The following is a 22,534-nucleotide window of genomic DNA, read 5'->3' as shown; positions in this document are numbered from 1 at the left end:
CTAAAAGAATATACATAAGATGAAATTGGCACCTGAAACCTAGCACCAGGAGCGCATTCAAGGTCGAGGACAGATGTGAAAAGTTTTATCAGTTTGTAATTGCCTCTGCATCTGTAGTAGCTGCTCTTGAAAGGAAAGCATTGAAAAAGGAAAATAAATTATTTTTTTCCTTTCAAAGTGATTGTATGAAAAATAAGTAAAACCAGGAAAAGAAAAAAGAAATAAAGCCAATAATTGTGAATGCAGACTGTGCCACATAGCCCAGATGCTGAGCTTTCTCTATAGAAGAAGTTGGTTGTTCCTACCCCACTTGTCTTCTCCTTCCATAGTTTGAATTGAAAAGTGTTGGCATATCTTCTCTCTCGAACCAGAGAATGTACACTTCTCCAGTTTCTAGTCTCAGTCTGTAACTGGTGTCCCAAAAGACACAAACTCCCATAGATTGGAAAAACAAAGTATAGGAGGATAGAATTGGAAAAAAATTAGCATCCATTCCAATCTAACAGAAACATGCTCATCTTTATTAATGGGTATAGACATTTCCTTAGTTAAACATCTCTCCTAAACCGCCACTCATTAAAAAATATATATTTTCATGGTGCAACTGTACCCCCAATGGCCTTACAAGGGAATTATTATTGGTCCATTTCTCCAATCAGTCAGAAAATAATAAAATGAAAATTTTAAAAGAATAAAATTCTGTTGAAAATTAAACATAATTACATGACCCTTACAAATTAAATAACCCTCTGACTCTCCCTCTCTTCTTATAACACCTCACTGTCTAATTGTCAATTTCTCCCTATCATCTCTTATCTGCCCCTCTCCCTCTCCATTCCCCTCTTGCTCTCCCTCTGTGCCCCTCTCTAATTCTCCATCCTTCCCTCTCCCTCTCCATCTCTCCCCTAAAATTTATAAACTTTCAGTTATAATGTAGAGATGAAACAGAAACAAAGAACAAATAGAAGAACCTAAAAGAACAGAACATTCTCCTCAAAGCCATGGTTTCATCAGCTTCAGTTTAAAGAGTACACCTAGGATCCTATTCTACACATGCATGTCAATACTCAGATATTAACCCAATAACCAAAGGCAACCCACTTCATATTGTCCTGGCTAAATATGCATTTTAGCTTCTTTCTTAACCGCAACAACATCCCAGAAGTGCTCAAACCAAGCCTGGGGAGCATGTTTCAAACAGCAACCACCAAAGAAGGATCACAACAGTAACCAGGAGGAGCCTTCATGTAAACGGTCTCCTTTAATTGACCATGAAGGCAGGCATTCTTAACACCTAGCCACTCAATGGTCCAAAATTGGATAGCAGACAATGCTAAGAAAACATTAATTATAGTGATCTTGACAACTGGGGCAAAGGTTTCTTCATACACATTAACTATAGCCTTGGGAAATTAATTGAGCCTTATATCGATCAAGAGATCCATCAAATTTTAGCTTAATGGAGTAAATCCAATGGCTCCCAATGATGGAAGCATCTAAAAGAGCAGGCACAAGATCCCAAATGCATAGTTCTATTGGCCGCCTCTGCCCAAAATGAAGGTGGAGCATAATATTCCTATAGAAGTATCCTCACAACACTAAGGACATGGCCATTCATGCGTTCTGCTACACCATTCTATTGAGGAGTGTCTGGACAACTATGTTGAGATTGAATGCCATAACTCCTCAAGTAAGCCTAACAATCACCATTTGTATATTCTCCCCCTGACCAAAGAATACAAATATTAGCCTTGAACCGAACTTGTACCATATGCTCAGATTTGTGAAAAAAAAGGTAAAATATAACCTTTGCTAAGGCACAAGTAGTACACCATCTTTCCCCAAACCACAAAGCCTGAGTATCTCTAAGAGGAAGCTCCAACCCACCAAGTCATACGCCTTTTCAAGGTCTAATTTACAGGCAAAACCTCGTCTCCCAGATCTCCTCATGTCCTCTACTACACACTCATTTTCTATTAGGATTTGATCGGTAATTTGCCTACCTTATACAAAAGCTCCTGAGCGTGGCTAATGAGGGATGGTAAGACCCTTTTGATCCTCAAAAAAAGCACTTCTGCCAGAATTTTGTAAATACTAGTCACCAAACTGATGGGCCTATAGTCTTTAGGTTGCTTGGCATCAATCTTTTTAGGAATAAGGGCTAGGAAAATGGCATTAACTCTAAGGCTGATACCATGTCTTTCTCCAAACTCCTTGAAAACTGAAAACAAATCCTCCTTTAAAATTTCCGAACAATCCTCATAGAACGCCAAGGTAAAACCATCTGGCCCTAGAGCTTTTGATCTATCCATGGAAAAGACTGCTTGTTTTATTTCCCCTTGCTCAAAATCTCTTTCCAGCCATCTCACACAGTTTTCCTCCAAACTAGGCTAATCTAAATCTTCCAAACATTCCCGGGGCAAAAGAGGTCTTCTCAAAATTGACCTGAAATGGTCCACAAAAAGCCTTGCTATCTCTTCTTGACAGTGAATCAGTTCTCCATCTATCTCCAATTTAGCCACATAATTTTTTCTCCTTCTCCCATTAGCTACTGTACGAAAATATTTGGTATTTCCATCACCTTCCTTAATCCACTTATGCCTACTAATGGAAAGCAAGTTAGGAGGAAATTTAGGAACATGCAACACATAAAAAACGGTCAGGCCTTGGGGAAGGGATATCGATCCCTAACCTGTAATGGAAGAAAAAGGTTCGATCTATAAACTTCTGCCACCCAGATCACTGCTTTGACACCGTGTTTTAACTCTAAACCCGTAAAAGAGAAGAGAAGGAGAAGGGAAGAAGAGGAGATGAGAGAAGAGAAGAGAAGAGAACAATTGGAAGTCGAAGAAAAACTTGGGCTATCGATGCCCCTCTTAATATTTATAAGTATTAACAGCATTACAATAAAAAGAAAAGGAAATTATATAAATACCCATAGGTCCCATACAACATAAACTAAGAACAAAATAAAACAAAAACAAAATTAACAGCTTTAACAACACATCCTTTTGTATCCCCCCTATGGGTGGCCACAAGCTGAGCTTCTCACGAGCTATTCGAGCTTGGTTCGTGAAAAGCTTGGCTCAGCTCGATTTAAAAGGAGCTTCGAGCCTGATATATAGTCTCGTTTGCTAATCGAGTTGAGCTTGAGACCAATATAGCTCTGCTTGTGAGGCTCGCGAGCCTAATCAAGCCTAGTATAATAAATAAATAATTTTTGTTACATATAAATATAAATATATAAAAATACATAATAAATAATTTTTATTATATATACAATAATATTTTTATTTTTTATGTATAATCGTAAATAATTTTTATAATTCTTATTTTTTGTATGTAAAATAAAAACATTTTTATATGTATATTTTTATGTTTTATATGTATAATAAAAAATAATTTTATAATTCTTAACTTTTGTATGTAAAATAAAAAAAAATATTTTTATATGTATAATTTTTATTTTTTAGAAAAAAACTTGGCTTGTAGTCGAACTCAAGCAGAGCCAAACTCGAACTTGTGAGCTTTGAACCAAGCCAATCTCAAGCTCAAGTCTCTAACTCAAATTGAGCTCGAGCCTAACACAATTTCAACAGATTGAGCTCAAATAGCCAAGTATTCGGCTCAGTTGGAATCTACCCCTACCCCCCCCCCCCCTTTTGTCCTTGAATGGAAGTTACCTTTTTTTTGGAAAAAAGTAAAGTAATATTTATTCAAAGCAACACATACAAGTTGTGATCAGACCCAAAAAGGCAATCTAATCAACACAGAAATTACATACTCCACCAAGAGTTAGAACGAAATACAACAGACAAATTCAAGTTTCTAAACTCCTCAGAAATTGACACCTAAGAGATAACTTGCCCACAACTTTCTGGATTAAGTCTTCTGGACTCTTAGCCTTGTTACAGAAAAACCTGCTGTTCCTCTCAAGCCCAAATAGACCACAAGGCAGCACTAGGAATAGTCTTCCACACTAATTTCCTTTTCTTGCTAAGACCTTTGATATTCCAGCAACAGAGGAGCTCTTTTACCGATCTTGGCATAGTCCAGCTGATGTTCATGGCTCCTAGAAAATAGTCCCACAACTAAGAAGAAAACGGGCAGTGAATGCACAGATGGTCTGTTGATTCAGAATTACTCCCACAAAGACCGCAAGATAGATCCAAAATTTGAATGCCCCATCTCACGAAATTAGCTCTAGAAAGGCATTTATCCAAAGCCATGGTCCAAATCAGAAAGTTGGATTTAAATGGGCTAATAGGGTTCCACACCTAAGAACATGGGAAATCAGTGACACCCATTCTGCAAAGCTTAGAATCCAATGACTTGACAGAGAAAACACCATCCGGATTCCACTTCCAGCACCACTTGTCTTCTGAGAGAATATCAACCTTTTGATTCTGGAGGATAGTCAACATATTCACTATCTCTTCAAGCTCCCTGTCAAAGAGATTCCTTCTAAAGAGAGGGGTCCAAATGACAAAATTTCCAGTCAATCTACAACACTTAGCTACAGATGCCTCTTGATTAGAGGAACACTGAAAAAGAAGAGGAAAAGACTCAGCAAGAGAATCATCCAAGCACCAAGGATCCTTTTCTTGAAAAAAAAAATCTGGAGAACCCGTCTTAAATTCATACCTTTTTTGTCCCCCCATGCAAACAACACAAATATGCTAATAGGTTGAGGGGAGGAGAAGAAGCATGATGCAAGAATAACAGGATCACTAAAGCTTGGAAAAAGGACTTGATTTAAACAACAAAACAGAATAGAAAGAACACTATTCATATAAGTCAAGCACCCCTAATAAAAAGGCTACACATTTAACTCTTGGCCATGGTAAAACATCTGAGTCATTGAAACTTACATGGATAAAGTACATGAAATTATTATCTAGAGAAAAAAAAGGGCAAGAAAAAAAAATCTGGAAAACCTATCTCAAATTCATAAGTTTTTTTTATAGATAACAGAAAGTATTTATTAATATAAACAAGCATATACATAGGATTACAACTGGGGCAAGAAAGAAAATCTGGAAAACCTATCTCAAATTCATACCTTTTTTTTGATAGATAACAGAAAGGCTTATTAATATAAACAAGCATATACATAGGATTACAACTGGGGTATGGGTACCCCTAAAAACAGATGGAACAACAGAAACCAATACAGTCACTCCCTACCCATTAACATATAATACTCCCTGCCCTTCCCTTACCCACAAGAGCAATTGCCCACTCACACCTTAAAACAACTTAGCCCAAAATGGTTGTTCCCTTTCAACCCTTTGCCTTACTAGAGAATCTGCCATCCCATTAGCAACCCTTGGAACCCATGGAAAAGTTACTGTTACACCTCTCAGATGCCACTTGATCTTCTTTACCAAATCTCGATAGCTCCAAGCTATCTTCTTTTCATTCTTTAACCAACTTAACACTACTTGGGAGTCTCCTTCTATTAACAGCCTTCTTAAACTTAGATTTTCTACTAATTGGACCCCATACAATACAGCAGACTGATTTTTTTTTTATAAGTACAACACGGCAAACAGTTCCGCCTTAGTTGAATCTCCCTGGGCGATAGGACCCAAAAATAAAAGGCCCGTTTGGCACATCTTTATGTGCGGTCTTTCAGCTGTTTACAAGCCGCGAAGACCGATTTCCAGTCTATTTCTGTTTGGCACGCAGAAGATCTAGCCGCCAAAAGACAGAACGCCGAAAAGACGCAAGAAGCCCATTTTGGGCTGATTTTGGGAAGCTCCAAATGAAACCTCTCACATCTTTTGCATTTTAATCTATTGTGGAAAGACGCACGGAAAGACACGCATCTGCCAAACATGTTCATGCAAAAGCTCAATGCATCTTTTGCATGTCAGAGCTACCACAAGATCTTCCCAAAAAGACGTGCCAAACGGGCCAAAGCTAAGACAGTTCCATCTTTATCCCTGAATACCCCTCCTATGACTAAAGGGCCTAGGTTGCCAACATAGCTCCCATCAAAATTGAGTTTTACAAAACTTTCTGATGGTGGTTCCCATAGTTGAACTCTTCCAGTCTTTCCTGTAGACAAAAAGGCCACTTCCCTCCAATTCCTTTTTATGTCATCAAAGGAAAATGGAGAGAATAGATCCAAGGACTTAACCCAATGAATCACCCTTAGCAGGATAAAGTCTAAAATTGCATCCAGATTTCTCTCCTCGTTTTTGAAAAGTCTCACATTTCTTTCTTCCCACACTATCCAAACGACAATGGCTGCATCTCCATAAGATTCTTCCTCTTTTTCCTTGGCCACCTAAAAATTCACCTGCAAACAGACTAGGTAAGCTTATAGGTAGAGTCCACCTACACTCAAAGTGGTCAAAGGACCACTCCCAAATAGAGGTTACAAATGGACAAGGAATAAGAATGTGATAAGCAGTCTCACTGTTTGCCTTACAGTGTGTGCACCGATTAGGGGAAAAAACAAACTTTTTCTTCTCTTTTGCAGCATGTCCAAAGTGTTGGTTTTTCCATGAAAGACCTCCCAAAAAAAGCCTCCACTCTTAAAGGAACATGTTTGCACCAAATCTCATTCATTGGAAATGAAGGCCCTAAAGGAACTTGAGTAATCAAGGAACGAAAAAACAAGGCACAAGAGAAAGAACCTTGGGTCCAGGATCCAAATTCTTTCATTTGGGATGGAAGGGAACACAACCACTAAATCAAGAATGAGCAGTAGCTCAGAGATTGGCGCACATTCAGCCTCTCTTAAACCTCTTCTAAAACCCAAATTCCAAGACACTCCCTCAAAAACGGAATAGAAAGTAGAAATTGACTCATTTTTAAACAAAGATAACAAATATAAAGAGGGGAAAGCATTTTTAAGAGTAGAATCACCCACCTAGAGGTCCTCCCAAAACTGAATTTTAGACACTGAATAAGAAAAATACCTGGTTTGCTCGAGAAAGAAAGGAAGAACTGCATGAATTGCTTTCCAATGAGAGGAAAGAGTAGCTTTGTTCGAGACTCCAGCATCCCAGCCATTTTGCAACAGTCCATGTAGGCTAGCTATTACCGTGTGCCACAGTTTCTCACTCTCCAAGGGAATCTCCACAACCATTTCCCTTGCAACGCTTAATTCTTACAAATCACGTTCCCCCAGCGTTTTAAAAGTACAATGTGCAAAAAAGGTGCAAGGGCCAATTTGCGCCCAAAGCACAAGGCGAGGCACACGCTTTTTTGAAGCAAGGCGCAAAAATACCAAAAAATGCTAAAAATCAAAAAAAAAGTGAGAAATTTCAAAAAAAAATCAAACATATAAAACATTTTCAAGCATGTAAAACCCACAATCTCTTTTTTCCTCAATTACAGTACTTCAAGTAGCTAATGTGATGTAAAACATATTACATTCCTGATTCTACAAGCCACCTTTGTGCCATGCCCCTCGAGGCAAGCCCAAACAAGTCCATGATAGGGTCTTAAATTCTTAATTTTCACACAAGAAATAATGATTTTATAATTTTAATTGCCTTTTAATAAGATTTTTATTAAGATGAACGAATGAACAACATTAGCAAATAGGGGGTTCTCGGAGCTTTGGCCCAGCCAGTTGGTTCAAAAAAATGCAAAAAAAGCATAAAATTTTCAAAAGGCGCACACCTGGGCTAAGGTGCAAAGCGCATCAGGCACACGCCTAGGCGCACCAAGCACGCACCTTTTGAAAGCGTTGCGCCTAGAACTTGGGCGAGGTGCCTACCCTAAAATGTGCCTTGTCTATGCGCCTAGGCATACCTTTTAAATCACTGTGTTCCCCACCCCTAATTCACCTTCCTCCTTACTCCCGGTCACTAGTTCCCACTTCACCAGATGATCCCTCTTTTCCTCTCCAGGTTCCCAAAGAAAATCCCTCATTACCTTTTCCAACAAGTTAGCCACTTTTTGGGGGATCTTAAAGACAGAGAGGTAATACACTGGAAGGTTTGCCAAGGTGGAATTGATCAAGGTTAACCTACCACCTAAAGAGATGTAATTCAAATTCACACCTTTTTCCTCTCATGCAAGCAACAGAAGTTTGCTAGCAAGTAAAGAGGAGAACAAGCTAGATGCAAGAATGAGAGAAGATCAATAAAGCTTGGAAAAGGAAAGGACTTAATTTAAGGAACAAAGTATGCACACATTGGCTAGACCCCAACAAGGGCATGTGAGAGAACTAATCATCAGAGCTAGTAAACAAGGAAGAGAGCCAAGAAATAAGACAAAACATGTGAAAATCCCAAGAAGCAAATCATAGGAAGCTTCACTAAAGGGGAAAGCAGTTGAAGTTTTCTCCATAATTCCCATAAATGTGTAAATGAAGTATTAGAAATTTTTCCATTTTTTTTTGTTTGGGGGGGGAGGGGGGGCATATTGATTAGAACATTTACCCTCTTTTTGTTGCAGGAAACATTTTAGAGGAATATTTCAAAAATCAATAAAATTTGCTGCATCAACTGCCAAGCAGATTGAAGAATATTTTTTTGGTATTAATTACTGTCTGACACCCCCTTGGGGGTCGTTATTCTTTTAAGTGAACAGTACCACATCACATCAACAGCTCTTTTTATTTATAATAACGGGATTCAAAACCACACCACCACTGGGACAATTCATCCAACGCACCAACTGGGCTACCCCTCAGTTGGTCTACCAAGCAGATTGGAGAAATTAAGGTTATAAAGGTAGACAACGGACTACCAATTGAAGTTATGCACACCAAATTTCAGTTTTTTTTTTCATTCTTTTGAAAAAAAGTAACCATGCACAATAAGTTATAAGAAAGTAACTGTTGCAGAAAAAGAAACACCACTCAAAGGAACTGCATTTAAAATGCCCTTATATAAGTCAAGGCATATAAATACAAAGGCCAGGTAACAACAAAGCCTTCCAACCATTTTCTCCAAAGTAGCAAAAAGCATCAAGTCATACGCACCTTTTTCTCTAAAAGTCAAAATCCTACATTTTTTCAAAGTCCAACTACAATGCATTCTAAAATTTTTACAGCACACTACATCAAAATTACTGGTCGACTTTTCATTTGTTCACATTTGACAAGGTGTACTTAACATTAATGACTTAAACAACATTCAAGGTGTGTCACTTTATCGATGGTTCATTCACATTTGAGTTATTTGCAGCAATTTCCATAAACTGCACCATAGACTAACATAGAAACAAGGGAAGAGATGGAGATCAGACAAACTTTTGACTAAACAATCTCCTATACCCTATTTGGTTCCATTGCCATGTTATGAGGAAACATTTTGTACAGAATTTGTCTTGAAAAATGAGACAACATTTTTCACTTTATGATAGCTAGGCACCACATAAGCCAAAAGGTGAGAATGTTTTGTCATTGGAAGAAATGTCATTTTGGCATTTTCTTAATAAATGTTTTTCACATAACCCAGGACAAGCATTTTCCTAATAAACAGCTCAACCAAACAAAAATTGAGGCTCCATCGCAAGAAACACCTACTTGGCACTGACCTGGCAGCAATTTTCTCATAAACACGAATAATACTAAACACCATCCTAGAGGGAACCATTAAATGTGGTTCCATCCTTAATATTTGCATGTGTCTGTCATATATGATGCGTGGTTTTACTCAAAGAAATAAGTTGCGAAATTTTAAAATATTCAAAGCAAAGAAAGAGAACTTCTTCTAAATTAAATGCAAAAAGTTCTCTTGTGTTCAGCAGGAAAATAGAAGGTCATGTTAAACTCTTCAAAAAGCTAAAAGTGCATCCCTTTGAAAAAACAGAAACAAAGACAAAAAGAAAAAGTGAGGAATCTATGTTTCACTAGTAATGCCTCCAGACTGCAATTCCTCCTCTCCCAACTCCTTGACTGCCCTTATAAGACCCCGAGTAATCCCATTCAGATGCAACCCATTCTCTTTCATTTCTTGTAACAACTTCTCTGCTGTTTCCCAGTCTAAAGCCTTGAGACAAAGAGATTGGATCAATTTATTGTATTCATCAGGATTTGGTTGGACTCCATATTTTTTCATCTCACTCAGCAACTTTAGAGCCTTATCAAATTCCTCAAGTCTGCAATAACCACGGATGAGTATATGATAAGTAACAGGACTTAGCTTTGAATGCTTTTTCTTGGCTTCGGATAAAATTCTGCATGCATCATCCATCTGGTGCTTTTTTACATAACCACTCATAATAACACTGTAAGTGTATATGTCTGGTCTCAATCCTCTACTCTCCATCATCTTCACCAGTGCCAATGCATCATCCATTTCCCCAGCCTTAGAGAGGCCATTGATGACTGAATTAAACACAGCATTCCCAGGAGGTGGGCCTGCATCAATCATCTTAAATAGCAGATTCTTTGCCCCATCAACGTCCTTGATCCTACACAGACCACGGACAACAGAAGAAAATGGCTTAATTGCATATTTCTGTGCTTTTCCCGAAAATTCCTCTAACAACTCTAAAGCTAACCGGACAGTCTCGTCCTCTCTACATAAAGAAGTGATCAGAAAAGTAATAGATGAATGAGGAGGATATTTGTTCTTCTCTTTTGCCATCAGAAAAACCAGATGAGCATCTTTAGCTTTCTCTCCTTTGCAGAAGCAAGAGATAACGTTACCAATCTTCTCGCTCTCAGGTAAGTTCCCACTGTTGAGCATCTTCTCACAGACAGACCAGGCCCAGTCAAAGAATGATCGACAACAAAGTGCTTCAATCGTAAAATAGTAAGAGTCTGCATTTGGAATGCATCCAAACTCCTCGAACTTGTTAAACACTTCTAGACCAGCCTTCCCCTTGCCCAACTTCCAAAACAGAGAGATCAATTCGTTGAGAGCATCAGTTGTCAAGACAGCATTCTCCCTCTCTCCAATTTCCTTTACCAAGTCCCACAAAGCATAAGCATCCTTCTTCCTAAGACCAGCAGCGACGGCCCGAACAAGGGAATCAATAACCCTGGAAGTTACAGAAAAGCCCGGTTTTCTTGAAGCCCATTTGAAAAAACCAATTAAATTTCCACCCAAGACAAGTGGTGTCTGTAGTACTCTAACTACGAATTCCTCAGTTAGAGTCAAATCCATCTTATCCAAGCTTGATTCCAGAGATCCATCCAAACTACTTTGAAGAACGGAGAGTACATTCTCGACTTGCTCCATATCAACATCGGGAGTTTCGTCTGGGGCTTCCTCAAACGGTTCTTCGGGAACAAATTCGCTCATTTGATCCTCACAGTTACCAGCTTCTTGGAATAAAGGATCTGGACTTTCACCCTCAGGCCCCTCTTCATCGATACCAACTTCTAAGTTCAATGAAGGTGCACCAGATTCTTGTGATTCGAGACTAGATATTTCATCAGAAAGCACCGAAGAAGTTTCTGGTTCATGCGAAAGAAATCTAGGGTTTTCATCAAAACCACCACTTGTACTGGTAGAAGCATCAGCTGACTCAAGAGCCGGCGAAGAAGGTGATTCAGAATGAACTTGGTCACCGAACTCATGAGCAATAGGAGCTGAATCGTGAGAGAAAAGTCTAATGCTCCGGTAACAAGATTTGTTGTGAGAGATGAAGGTTGAGGAATGCAAAGGCGGAGTTCGAATAACGGGTAGGGTTTCGAATGCTACCTGGCATCGAACGGGAGCTACCAGTCTTGAATATCTGAGGAGAACGTCTCTTGCTTTTGACCTCCACATCTCTTCTCTCCAAACCGTGAGAGCTCACCAGCAAAACCCTTTCTCTTGATCAGCTGGTCGATCAAAGGGTTTTTTGAGCGGTTGGGGTATCCTTCGTTGGGCTCGTTTGGAACTTGGAAGGGCTGACCTCAAGCTTCAGCGTGGCAACTCGGTTCGGAGAGAAACAGCTGCCGCGCGGCGAGTCCGGAACGAGTTCACATCTGCACCCAAAAACGCGCCACATGAACATTTCAGCGTGCATCGAGAATATCTTCTATATTTATCATTTAGCGATATTCCCAATACACGTTTCAACATTTTATCTTAAATTCATCATAACTTTTCAAAACGTACGTTAAATACATTAACGTGTGTTAGAACATAACCCTCTGTCTCAACATTTGAATCTCTCGCTCCTTCAACAGCTCATGTATTGCGTCTTCGCCTCTTATTCTTATCAGAAGATGGACAATGTATGTCATCCATTTCTGAACTTCCCTTCCCCCTGGTGGGGCTTCTTTTTTAATAAAAAAAAGATGACATTAATTAAAGGAAACAAAACATCCAATTTAAAACTCCAGGTGGCCGCCCCTCCACTTGGATTAAGTTTGGGGTTATAAAACCTCAAGTCGTTTCCCATAATTTATTTGATTTTGACTAATCTAATGGCTAAGGCTTCTTGATGATGCACGATCCGGTTGGTCTTAGCTGCCGGTAACCTTGCCTCTGACGGAGCTGAAGATGCCTGAAACAAGGAAGAAATAAGAGATTTCTGAGGAGGAACCTGATGGGAATACTTCGAAACTCAAGTTAATACCCTTGAGAAGGCAAGGAAAATAAGGGATTTTAAGACCAAAAAGCACAAATATCGCCTACCTCTTTTATTGGGGGAAGAAAGTCTTTTATAACCACCTGGTGCACTCACTCCCAAGCTTCTGCCAGTTTAGGTGTAATCGCCTCTGTGGGGGGCAGACATAACCGCCACTGTCCTCTTTGTCAAGGTCGCCCCTGCAACAACTGAGATGGCGGTAGCAGGTGGCCGTTACAGTGTGATTATCATCTATCAGATCCTAACCAGTCAGGCGTGCTGCCTCAGAGTACGAACTTGTTAGGCACGTTTTTACAGTTGCACGACCTGGGGCCGAGGTGCCGGAGTGGTGCACGAGGTGAAGTCTTGAGTTCGGATGAGAGTATGGCCCACTGTCCTGAGGTGCCAGGGTGTGGCCCGGACTGACACGAGGTGGGCTAGTCCGGGCTTTGCCCCTTGCAGGTTTCCTTGTTAGCCTCGGGATTCTTAGGGAGAGCTCGGGTTTCACCTCTCAAGAAGTGTGGGTTCTTTTTGGGGAGCTCGGGCCTCTTCTTGAGGAGCTCGGGAAGCTCGGGCCTCTTCTTGGAATATGGTTGTTGCTATGTCACTGTGTCGAGCTGGCGTTCCTGCCAGGTCACACCCGGTTTCTTCCACGTGTCGCACAACCAAGGGGTTGGGCCAAATCTACCTCCATCAATTGCCCCCCACTTCCCGTGCCAGGGGTCTTGACCCGACGGGGAGTTCACGGACTAACGAGTGGATTTGCCCCGTGGCGTGCTTCGTCCAGTTCGGAGATCCTCCGATCTGACCCGCCTATGTTCCCGGCTCAACCAGGGTCAGCGCGGCTCGACCAGAGTCAACCCAGGTCGCGTACTGCTCACGTGCGGATGTCAAACGATTTATCATCTTTCGAACGTCAAAAATTCGCGCTAAACTGATTTCACCTCGGGGGTCGTGCAACCGGTTTTCCTGAGAGCCGTTGGATGGCTTTGATCTCGACCGTTGATGCGCAGGTACATCGGCTATAAATAGTGGGGGCCCTGGTCACTTTTTCCTTTGTCAATATTCAGCGATCGTTTCTTGAGCTTGCGTCCAAGGTCCTCAGCTCGCGTCACCTTCCCTAGTTCGGTAGCGTTCACTTGGTGAGTCCCCTTAGCCTTTTCAATTTCCTTTCCTTTCCTTTTGCAATGTCTAGTTCGAGTAGCTCGGATAGTTTAGATAACCTTTTAGGAGGGCCTGAGGCGGAGACCTCGGGTCAGGCTGCCTCTTTCGACAGCCTTCTGGATGAGCCCGAGGTAGGGCCTTTAGTCCGGGTAACCCCTGGTAGCCTAGAATCCACTTCTCATCGAGTTCGGATGCCAGATACGTTTGGACCCTCCACTATGACGTCTGAGAGACTTCGGTCCCTTATTCGTCAGTTCAACCTGCCCAGGGAGTACGCATATAGCTTACCTACGGGCAACTTCCCTTGGGAGCACAGTCCGGATGAGATAGTGATCTTCTGGGAGCAGCTCATTTCCGGGCTACGCCTTCCTCTCCATCCCCTAATCGTCGAAGTCTTGAACCACTTCGGTGTCTCAGTTGGTCAGCTTCATCCGAACTCCATCCGTAACGTCGTCGGGACCATATCCCTCTGTTGCGAGTACGTTCTTCCCCTAGACTTAGAAATTTTCTCTGCCCTTCTCATGCTCAAGTAGCAAGTGAGCTTCCTTCCCGAGCACAGGCGGGCCTACTACCTATCTCCCCGCCCGGGGTTTAAACTTCTTCATAAGCTTTCGAATAAGGTCCCGGCGTGGAAGAGAGACTACTTCAAGGTCCGAAGTGCTACGGGGTGGTCGTTTCCTACTCATTGGAGGGCAGCTGTCCCCGATCCCGGCGTCATGTAAGATAAAGACATGGCGGAGACCTTTCAGTCTTGGGCCCAGGTCGGGCTCGAGTGCAGAGATTACCTCTCAGAGGCTAAGCTTATTCAGGTCGGTCTAAGTCCAGGTAGGCTTCTTTACTCAGTTTTTTTTCTTTTTTTACTGATGTCGAGCTCTTTTTGCAGGTATCATGGAGGTAGAGAAGACCCGTGGTGTCAACCTACTTGACGGAATGAAGAGGAGGAAGCGGGTCACCAAGCGAGCACGTGTGGAGTCTCCTCGAGCCATGAAGTCCAAAGTCCCGAGCCATCCTCCGATCATCAACCTGGATTCTCCCAGGGAACCTGAGGTGGCCGGGCCAATCCCAGAAATGGTGGTGGAGCCTGGTGTCGCAGAGGCTCGGGAAGCTGAAACTACAGAGGCTTCTCGAACACAGACAGTGTTTTCCAGCTCGGGGAGCCAAGAGGGGGTTGGCAGTGTGTTGACTCCGAGTTGTGCTCTCTGGAAGAGCTAGAAGGCCGTCTATCCAGGCGAGGTCGCAGCATGGTCCGAACTTCCTCCGGGCCACATCGGCGCACGTGCTACATCTCATGTTATGGTGGTAGGTGGTTTTCCCTGTGTTTTTTCCTTCGTTTTTTACTTTCTTGCCGAACTGACTCCTTGCTTGGCAGGCAAACTCCTCCATCCATGCCCTGATCATCCAATCAGAGAGGAATCTGAAGCGGGCGCAAACTGCCGAAGAGGCTTTGGGATCAGCTCGGGAGCGGGTCCAACGTCTTGAGGGTGAGACTTCGACTCAGAGGAGTGAATTGGAGAGACTCCGAAGAGAGAATGGCGCCCTGAGGCTTGTCGTGAAACACCTCACGACCTTGAAAGGGGTCTTGGAGCACGAGGTGGAATACCTCAAGGCCGACATCAAGGAGAAGTCCGAGATCTTCTTCCAGGCTCTTGAGGACGCCAAGGTGAAGGCCGTTGACGATTACATAGCATCGAAGCGCTTCAACGACTTGATGGTGGGCTCATACCAGAGAGGCTTCAAACTGAGTCGGTGGATGATAAGGCACGCATACCCCGAACTTGATACTCGTGCCATCACCACCTCGCGTATTACTCCAGAGATGGCTCGTGCAGCTGATGAAGATCTAGATTCTGAAGACGAGGTTGACTCCCCGAGGGTTGCCGAAGTCCCTTCTGAGGGCAAGGGGGATGTAGTTCCAAAGTGATGTGTACTAGGCCTGCGAGCCCGAGGTGATATGTATCGAGCCTGCGAGCTCATCATTTTTTTTTTTGAATACTGTAAAGTAAACATCAGTAATGAAGTACCTTTTTTTGCTTAAGTGTTGTGCAATTATTCTCTTTTTGCCAAAGTGACTGTATAGAATAACCGAGTTGCATAGAATTAGGTCCCCGAAACGAGGGGGGTTCCTTGAGGCGGGTTAACATATTAGGGCTATATGCCCGATCTGTTCTCCGCCTGGGTAAAGGAAACATCAGTTCAGTAGGCCTAACTTTGGAGCGAGCTATACACCTCGGGTTTCATACCCGTGTTGCCTGCTCTCTTGGCACTACCACTTGGTTTGCGTTGATGAGGTCCCGAGGTCATCCTTAGCTCGTCGATTTAGCCCTTAGGATGCTTTCCTAGGATTTTCCCATGCTGGAGAGGCGACTGGGTCTTGTAGTGTTGAGGTCTTTGTTACCTCGGCATTCTTGTCCTTGGGCTCTGAGAGCGGCTCACAGTCTGCCCAGTTCGGTAACTTATAGGTAATATCGCCTTAGGTTGACGATGTTCCATGCTTAGGGTATTTGCCTATCCTCTAGGGTCTCGAGTTCGTACGCTCCTTCGAATGTTCTCTTTCCTCGGTAGGGTCCTTCCCAGTTCGGCCCGAGTTTGCCAACATTGGGCTCAGGTACCATGACCTTGCGGAGAACCAGGTCGCCGACGCGGAAGTTTCGCTTCTTGACTCTGGCATTGTAGTACCGAGCTACCCTTTGCTGGTACGTTGCGGTCCTGATGTATGTGAGGTCCCTTACCTCGTTGAGCAGTCGAGATTGGTACGTAGCTCGTCGTTATATTGTATTGTCATTGTATGCTTCCAATCGAAGTGAGGGGATTTCGATTTTGGATGGATGATTGCCTATGTGCCATAGGTGAGGTTGAAGAGAGTTTCTCCGATGGCGGTTTTCTCTGTAGTTCGGTATGCCCATAGAACGCTGGGTAGCTCGTCCGCCCATAACCCTTTAGCTCGGTCTAGCTTGGCCTTTAGTCCGCAGAGAATAACTTTGTTCGTGACTTCTGCCCGACCGTTTGCTTGTGGGTGCGCAACCGACGTGAAGTTTTGCCGGATCCCCATGTCTTGGCACCATTCTTGGAATTTGATGTCTTCGAACTGCTTGCCATTGTCGGAAAACAGTATCCGAGGTAGCCCAAAGCGGCACACTATGTTCTTCCAAAAGAAGTTCTGGACGTTTCGACCTGTGATTGTTACGAGAGGTTCAGCTTCAACCCACTTTGTGAAGTAATCCACTACCACTACTAGGAACTTCCTCCCACCCGTTGCTGGCGGGAATGGCCCGAGTAGATCGATGCCCCATTGCGCAAAGGGCCATGGGATGGTGAGATACTTGAGGTCGGCGCCGGGCTGGTGGTGAATATTGGCAAGCTTCTTGCACTTATCGCATTTCCTGACTAATTCAATAGCGTCTGCTTTCATTGTTGGCCAATAATACCCTTGTCATAGTGCTTTTTGGTCGAGGGCCCTGCCCCCCAGGTGTCCGCCACACAGGCCTTCATGAATGTCGTGTAGTACAAGCTCGGCTTCGGGAGGTCGCAAGCAGCGCAGGTAGGGGAGCGTGTAGGATCTTCGGTACAACCGTCCGTATATTATGATGTATTTGGCTACCTGGCGCTCTACCCTCCTGGCGGCGTTGTGGTCTGCGGGGAGGGTTCCATGTAGCAGGAAACTTGCGAGCGGATCGATCCAGCTCAGCTCTGCTTGGGCAACAGGAGCAACCTCCTCTGCCCCCCCCCCCCCCCCGAGAATGCTAGGTCGAGGTAAGTCCTCTATGTACACAGTTCTCATGGTGTTGTCACTAGTGCTGGCTAACCGGGACAAGCCATCGGCTTCAGCGTTCTCTGACCTCGGGATTTGCCTGTTGAAGTGTGACTGGAAGTTAAGCAGAGCCTCCTTTACTTTTGCTAAGTAGGCGATCAAAGTTGGTTCACGGGCTTTGTATTCGCCTGTAACCTGGTTGACCACAAGTTGGGAATCGTTGCAGATAACTATGTGTTTTGCTTTTACCTCTTGTGTCAGGGCTAGCCCGGCTATCAATACCTCGTATTCCGCCTCATTGTTGGATGCCGCGAACTCGAAGCGTAGTGCGTACTCCAGTTTTGTGCCACTTGGGCCATGAAGAACTACACCGGCTTCGCTGCCCTACTGATTTGAGTAGACATCTACGTGAAGGATCCATGGCTCTTCATCCCAGTTCGCACTTGGCCTAACCAGGAGAGATACCGAACTGGGTGCGACCTCACGGTGCTCGGACTCAACCGGCCTAGGGGCACCGAGCTCACCCGGACTGGGGGCCTCGTGCTCAACCAGGCTAGGAACCTCGGAGCTGAATGTGCATTCCGCAACAAAATCCGCCAACGCTTGGGCTTTGATGGCAGTTCGTGGCTTGTATTGGAGGTCGTACTCACTGAGCTCAATGTTCCACTTCGTCAATCGACTAGAGACCTTGGGCCTGAGCAATACTTGCCTCAAGGGTTTGTCGGTGAGGACGATAATGGTATGGGCTTGGAAGTATGGGCAGAGTTTGCGGGCCGCAATGACCAGCGCATAGGCCAGTTTTTCTATTTCTAGATATCTTGTCTTTGCTCCCTACAACACTTTACTAACATAGTAGATAGGTCATTGGACCCAATCTACTACCTTTAATAGTACCGAGCTTACCACTTTGACGCTTGCTGAAAGATATAGTTCTAGGACATCGCCCTCTTAGGGCCGGGTCAAAACTGGGATACTGGCGATGTACCTTTTGAGCTCATCAAACGCGAGCTGGCATCCTGGGTTCCATTCGAACCTTTTGATTTTCATTGCATTGAAGAATGGCAGGCAGCGGTCTGCCGATTTGGACATAAAATGACTCAAAGCGGCTATTCTGCCGTACAATCTCTGAATCTCTTTTACTTTTTGGGGCGGTCTCATATCTAGGATGGCCTTTATTTTGTCCGGGTTGGCCTCAATACCGCGTCGGTTGACGATGTACCCTAGGAACTTACCCAAGGTGACACCGAAGACACACTTGTTTGGGTTTAGTTTCATGCTAAATTGGCGCATAATTTGGAAGACAGAATGCAAATCTTGTATTAATTCATGCGAAAATTATGTCTTGACGACCATGTCGTCTACATAACATTCTATCTTAGTACCAATTAAGGGTTGAAACAGCTTATTCACAAGCCTTTGAAAGGTTGCCCTAGCATTTTTTAGTCCAAAGGGCATAACCTTGTAGTAGTATAGACCGAACTCGGTTATGAAGGCGGTTTTCTTCTCATCGGCCGGGTCCATCCTAATTTGGTTGTAGCCCGAGTATGCATCCAGAAAGCTTAGCAACTTGTGCCCCGAGGATGCATCCACTAGGCGGTCAATCCTAGGGAGGGGGAAGCAATCTTTCGGGCAAGCTCGGTTCAAGTCAGTGTAGTTGACGCACATGTGCCACTTTCCGTTTGTCTTTTTAACCAGAACGGAGTTGGCTACCCAGCTCGGGTAATGAACTTCCCTTATGAAGTCTGTTGCGAGGAGCTTCTCGACCTCCTCATCCACCGCCCGCCATCATTTTGGGGCTAGGTTGCGTTTCTTCTGTCTAATGGGCCTAACTATAGGATCAGTATTGAGTTTGTGAGTTATAAGGTTAGGGTCTATGCCGGACATTTCTGCCGCGAAGCAAGCGAAAACATCTAAGTTATTGAGTAAGAAGCGTACCAGTTTGGATCGCAAGGGCTCCTCCAGGGATGCACCGACCTGATGTGATCTGGTTGGGTCCTCTACCGAGGCAGGGATGGGAACAGTCCCCTCCATGGGCGTAGCTCGCTCCTCGTTCTGTTCCACGAGTCGCTCCAGCTCGAGGTCGCTGGTCACCTTGGCCTTTCCCTTGAGGGCGGCGACGTAGCACTTGCGGAACTCGAGCTGGTCGCCCCGCACTATCCCAATGCCGAATTACGTGGGGAATTTCATGGCTAAAGAGTCGGTGGACACCACAACTCTTAAAAAGTGGGTGATCGGCCGACCTACTATGGCATTGTATGGGAAGGGGGTTGCAACCACAAAGAAGTCATGCTTGAGTCTTACTGTGATAGGCCACGTGCCGACTTCCACAGAGACTGTGACCTTTCCCAGGGGTTTGACCTCCTCTCCGCTGAAGCCAACCAGCGGGGTGTTCACGGGCTTCAAGTCACTCTCTCGGAATTGGAGTTTGTCGAAGGCTGCTTTGAAAAGGATGTCTGCCGAACTGCCAGAGTCGACGAGTATGCGCCGGACTTCAATGTCATTGATCTTTACCTTTATGACGAGCACGTCGTCGTGGGGGTAGTGAACCCCGCGCGCATCGTCCTCGGTGAAGAATATGGGGTCTTCCGTCCTCGGCCGCTTTGGGGGATTTTGTTCTTCTCTGGCGGCCTCACGGGTTGATTCCCGAGCTGCTGCCGAGGTGCATCCTGCTACAATCATGGATCGTTCCTCGAACTGGCCTTTCCTCCGAGGGCTGCTTCTGTGACTATTCTACTGGCTGGTTGCTAGATTCGGAGGCGTCTCTACTGTTCTCCCCCTGCCGACCTGCCTTATTATTATTATTATTATTATTTTATTAGTATTATTATTATGTTGTACAAAATTTCTTAGGTACCCGTGACGGATAAGTTTCTCTATCTCGTCGTGGAGATTCTTACAATGTTCGGTGCTATGACCATGGTCTCTATGAAAGCTGTAGTACAAATTTTTATTCCTCTAATTCGGGTTCGCTTTCAGACGAGGTGGCCACTTCACGTACGGGGCGTCCTTGATCGTCATCAGGATCTCAGCCTGCTTCGCGTTCAAGGGCATGTAGTCCGCCCGATCTGCCATGGGAGCTTGGAACGGCTGGCTCGGCTTCGCCCCCCGAGCTGAGTCTTTCTTCCTCCTGTCATCTTGGTTGGGAGGTTCGCCTTCCCTCTTCCTGTTTTCAAACCCGCCTCAGTTCTTTGGTTGATCTCCTCCTCCGTTCTTATGAATCTGTTCGCGAGTTTGAGGAATTCAGCTATGGTTGCGGGCTGGCTGACCACAATGTGCCATTTGAATTCCTTGTGCGTCACACCCCTCTTGGCCGCCGCAAGCTGTACTGCGGGGTCTAGGCGCGGTATCTGTAAGCACGCGTCGTTGAACCGCTTGATATAGCCCCGGATGGATTCTCCTTCCTTCTAGACTATCCCGAGGAGGCTCTCCTCGGTTCGGGGAAACCGCTTGCTGGTGACAAAGTGCGCGGTGAAGACTTGCACAAACTGGGTCCAGCTCCTTATCTACCCAGGGGCCAGGTTCCTATACTAGGTGCGGGTCACTCCCTTGAAGGTGGTAGTGAAGGCCACACACATGCAGGACTCGCTGGCCCTCTCCAGGTGCATCTGGGACTGGAAAGCATCAACATGGTCACTGGGGTCGAAAAACCCATCATATTTGTCTAGCGGGGGGAGTTTGAAATCTTTGGGCATGGGAACAACGAGGAGTTCTGATGACAGGGGGGAAGGGACTGAAAGAATAGGAGCAACCTTTACCTCATCCGAGCTTTCTTGTTCTTTACCTCGGAGCTCGGGCAGGACGTGGGTGGTAGTTCGGCGACTTCATCGGTGCCTCCGCTGCTGCTTGGAAGGTTCGGTATTGGCACTGCTTGCTTCGGTGTTGCCGAGATCAATGGGCCCGGACTACTAGTGGTAGTCTGCGGCCAAGGCGCCGAACTGGTTCTCCGCGAGCAGGAGCCTGAACTTAGAGCGCTGAGGTGGTGCTGACTTGATTGGCTAGGAGGTTCTAGATCCGCCGGCGAGCTGCGAAGCGAGAGTAGCTAGTCTTTCCCTCCTGCCAAGGGATGAGGCCTGACTTCTGGAGGGGTTTTGAGCCTGGGAAGCTTCCCCTCAGTGAAGGCGCCCGCCTTGAGGAGAGGGCTTGACTTGCCTGACAGCAGGGTGCCGAGGTGGGAGTTGTGGCTGGTTCTGAGGCAGTTGGGGGAACTGTTGTTGGTAGATGTACTGAGAAATGTGGTGTAGTACTTGCTGCTGATAGAGTTGGTGTTGTTGAAATTGCTGCATTTGAAGCATTCCCACAGACGACACCAATTGATGATGCACGATCCGGTCGGTCTTAGTTGTCGGTAACCTTGCCTCTGACGGAACTGAAGATGCCTGAAACAAGGAAGAAATAAGAGATTTTCGGGGAGGAACCTGGTGCGAATACTCCGAAGCTCAAGTTAATACTCTTGAGAAGGCAAGGAAAATAAGGGATTTTAAGACCAGAAAGCACGAATATTGCCTACCTCTTTTCTTGGGGGAAGAAGGTCTTTTATAACCACCTGGTGCACTCACTCCCAAGCTTCTGCCAGTTCAGGTGTAACCGCCTCTATGGGGGGCAGACATAACCGCCACTGTCCTCTTTGTCAGGGTCATCCCTGCAACAACTGAGATGGCGGTAGCAGGTGGCCGTTACAGTGTGATTATCATCTGTCAAGTCTTGACCAGTCAGGCGTGCTGCCTCAGAGTACGGACCTGTCAAGCACATTTTTACAGTTGCACGACCTGGGGCCGAGGTGCCAGAGTGGTGCATGAGGTGAAGTCTTGAGTTCGGATGAGAGTATGGCCCACTGTCCCGAGGTGCCGGGGTGTGGCCCGGACTGACCCGAGGTGGGCTAGTCCAGGCTTTGCCCCTCGCAGGTTTCCTTGTTAGCCTCGGGATTCTTAGGGAGAGCTCAGGTTTCACCTCTCGAGAAGTGTGGGTTCCTTTTGGGGAGCTCGGGAAGCTCGGGCCTCTTCTTGGAATACGGTTGTTGCTATGTCACTGTGTCGATCTGGCGTTCCTGCCAAGTCACACCCAGTATCTTCCACTACCTCCATCACTTATTATAATTATGACACTAGTATGACGAGTAAATTCAAATAAAGCGTCCTAATTTAG

General features: G+C 44.9%; 2 protein-coding genes across 2 annotated transcripts in view; both read right to left on the bottom strand.

Annotated features, from left to right (window-relative positions):
• BGLU42 (beta glucosidase 42) overlaps positions 1-820 on the bottom strand; it is a 77,065-nt gene extending 76,245 nt beyond the window's left edge. Inside the window, exon 1 of the mRNA XM_019195911.2 lies at positions 33-820. The gene's annotated coding sequence lies outside the window, so the exon portion shown is untranslated. The remainder of the gene's footprint in view (positions 1-32) is intronic.
• Positions 821-9,620: 8,800 nt separating this feature from the next.
• On the bottom strand, positions 9,621-12,110 carry LOC104586823 (Tetratricopeptide repeat (TPR)-like superfamily protein). Its single transcript, XM_010244189.3, has 2 exons — positions 12,027-12,110; positions 9,621-11,893 (listed from the first exon to the last, which is right to left on the bottom strand). The coding sequence occupies exon 2, from the start codon at positions 11,691-11,693 to the stop codon at positions 9,813-9,815; it is 1,881 nt and encodes a 626-aa protein (XP_010242491.1). The 5' UTR covers positions 11,694-11,893; positions 12,027-12,110; the 3' UTR covers positions 9,621-9,812.
• Positions 12,111-22,534: the final 10,424 nt, after the last annotated feature.

This window comes from Nelumbo nucifera, chromosome 1 (assembly GCF_055504915.1).
Source record: "Nelumbo nucifera cultivar China Antique chromosome 1, China Antique-T2T, whole genome shotgun sequence".
Lineage (NCBI taxonomy): Eukaryota > Viridiplantae > Streptophyta > Magnoliopsida > Proteales > Nelumbonaceae > Nelumbo > Nelumbo nucifera.
Note: the sequence above shows the minus strand (reverse complement) of the source record. Positions and strands in the feature narration are given on the sequence as shown.